Here is a 2,500-nt window from a genome sequence, read left to right as displayed (position 1 = left end):
ACACAGACCTGCTCTGTTCAAAACGGAAGACAGCTAACCCTATGGTATGACCAAATGAGCATAGAACTCTAGAATCTTTGGTTAACACTACGGTATGAGCATAGCACTCTAGAATCTTTGGTTAACACTACGGTATGAGCATAGCCCTCTAGAATCTTTGGTTAACACTACGGTATGAGCATAGCCCTCTAGAATCTTTGGTTAACACTATGATATGACCAACTGAGCATAGCACTCTAGAATCTTTGGTGACCAAATGAGCATAGCACTCTAGAATCTTTGGTGACCAACTGAGCATAGCACTCTAGAATCTTTGGTGACCAAATGAGCATAGCACTCTAGAATCTTTGGTGACCAAATGAGTGTAGCACTCTAGAATCTTTGGTTAACACTACGGTATGACCAAAATGAGCATAGCACTCTAGAATCTTTGGTTAACACTACGGTATGACCAAAATGAGCATAGCACTCTAGAATCTTTGGTTAACACTAGGGTATGACCAAATGAGCATAGCACTCTAGAATCTTTGGTTAACACTAGGTATGACCAAAGAGTATAGTAACAAGAGGCTTAAACTCTGTTGCAGTTTTGACAACAATCGCTAGTTGCTGCTGCTGTCGGGCTTTCGCCAAATTTGGACTGATCATGCCATCATGACTTCAATCAGAACATGCTAACGTGACTTCAATCAGAACATGCCAACGTGACCATGCCAACATGACTTCAATCAGAACATGCCAATGTGACTTCAATCAGAACATGCCAACGTGACTTCATGCCAACGTGACTTCAATCAGAACATGCCATCGTAAACCAGCAAGATTTGTCACTATATTGCACTCAATTTCCAACCACTAGTTCACTTTTAAACACTTTAGGTCAAATATAAACACTATAGGTCAAATAAGTTAAACACTATAGTTCAACTTAAAAAGAACGAGGAAGGGCGAGGAGACAAGGCAGTGCAGATTTTCTCCAAAATAATGACCAATCTGTACTGTATCTGCTTTTCTCCAAAATAATGACCAATCTTTACTGTATCTGCTTTTTGCAATTGGTATTTTGTAATTCCATGGTATCCCACAACGTTCACATATAGTAAGTGATTGCTCAAGAATAAAGAATGGATTATTGTGTCATCCAGTCAGTCAAGTCAAGTATTTTCCCGCCGATTCTGTGTAACCAGGTTTCCTAACTTCACTGAAGTCATCTCAGCTCTGCTCTCTTTCTCAGTCACATATTTAAAGGTAGAGTCAGGGATTTTGCAGGAAGTCATGTTTGTTTTGTGTTTATGTTTATGTATAAATTTATTAATACATATTTTTGTGCAAAAATCCATACATTATATTACAACCAAGGACCAAACGAAACACAACAGAGAAGTAGCTCAATATCACTCCCCCCTCTCTATCCCTTTCTCTCTCTCCTCTCTCTCTATCTCTCTCCTCTCCCCCTCTCTATCCCTTTCCCTCTCTCTCTCCCTCTCTCTCTCTCTCTCTCTCTCTCCTCTCCCCCCTCTCTCTCTCCCCCCCCCTCTCTCCCTCTCTCTCTCTCCTGTAGGATCTCACCGGTCTGCCCATCAGTACTTATTTCAGTGCGGTCAAAATGCGATGGCTGCTGGACCATGTGGAGCCGGTTGCCACAGCAACACATACACACACCGCCCTGTTTGGCACTGTGGACTCCTGGCTAATTTGGGTTAGAAAACACACACACACACACACACGCGCATGCACACACAGACACACGTACACACACACACGCACATGCACACACACGCCTAATCACAAGATACACACCAGCGCATGCAAACACAGACACCCGTGCACACACACACACACGCGCATGCACACACACACGCGCATGCACACACAGACACACGTACACACACACAAATGCGCATGCACACACACACGCACATGCACACACACACACGCGCATGCACACACAGACACACGCCACAAGATGCACACACACAGACACCGCACGTTTAATCACAAGATGCACACACACACGCGCATGCCAGAGGTGGGAGTAAGTCACACATGTGCAAGTCACAAGCAAGTCTCAAGTCTTAACCTTCAAGTCTCAAGCAAGTCCAAGTCATTTTGTGACAGTCAAGCAAGTCAAGTCAAGTCATAGCTTGGGTCAAACAAGTCAAGTCAAGTCATAGCCAAATCATTGAAATTCATGATGATTTACCCATGTTTTCATTTTAAAATAAGCTACAATTGGCTAGTTATGAACTGCTGGAGTTTTATTTGTAACAAACAAATAGACATCGCATTCATTCAAGCCACATAGCCTACATATGAAGCGGTTTATAGAATAAGATGAAATGTATAATGAATAAAAATAAATGTTTCAAGTAGACCTATTATAAAATATCCTATTATTGTTTCAATATGCCTTCAAATATTAGGTAGCCCGGCTACATCAAATCATGAAAAATATATTCAAACAGTTCAAGTTACACCTGTCCTGACCTGTCATTTCCAG

At 42.0% G+C, this 2,500-nt stretch overlaps 1 protein-coding gene across 1 annotated transcript in view; it reads left to right on the top strand.

Annotated features, from left to right (window-relative positions):
* LOC125292212 (glycerol kinase-like) overlaps window positions 1-2,500 on the top strand; it is a 41,678-nt gene that overhangs the window by 5,044 nt on the left and 34,134 nt on the right. Inside the window, exon 6 of the mRNA XM_048239417.1 lies at window positions 1,562-1,699. Within this exon, the coding sequence (XP_048095374.1) occupies window positions 1,562-1,699 (138 nt within the window). The remainder of the gene's footprint in view (window positions 1-1,561; window positions 1,700-2,500) is intronic.

This window comes from Alosa alosa, chromosome 3, assembly GCF_017589495.1.
Source record: "Alosa alosa isolate M-15738 ecotype Scorff River chromosome 3, AALO_Geno_1.1, whole genome shotgun sequence".
In the NCBI taxonomy this organism is placed as follows: domain Eukaryota; kingdom Metazoa; phylum Chordata; class Actinopteri; order Clupeiformes; family Clupeidae; genus Alosa; species Alosa alosa.
The sequence above is the reverse complement of the archived record's forward strand: the minus strand, read 5'-3'. Positions and strand labels throughout refer to the sequence as shown.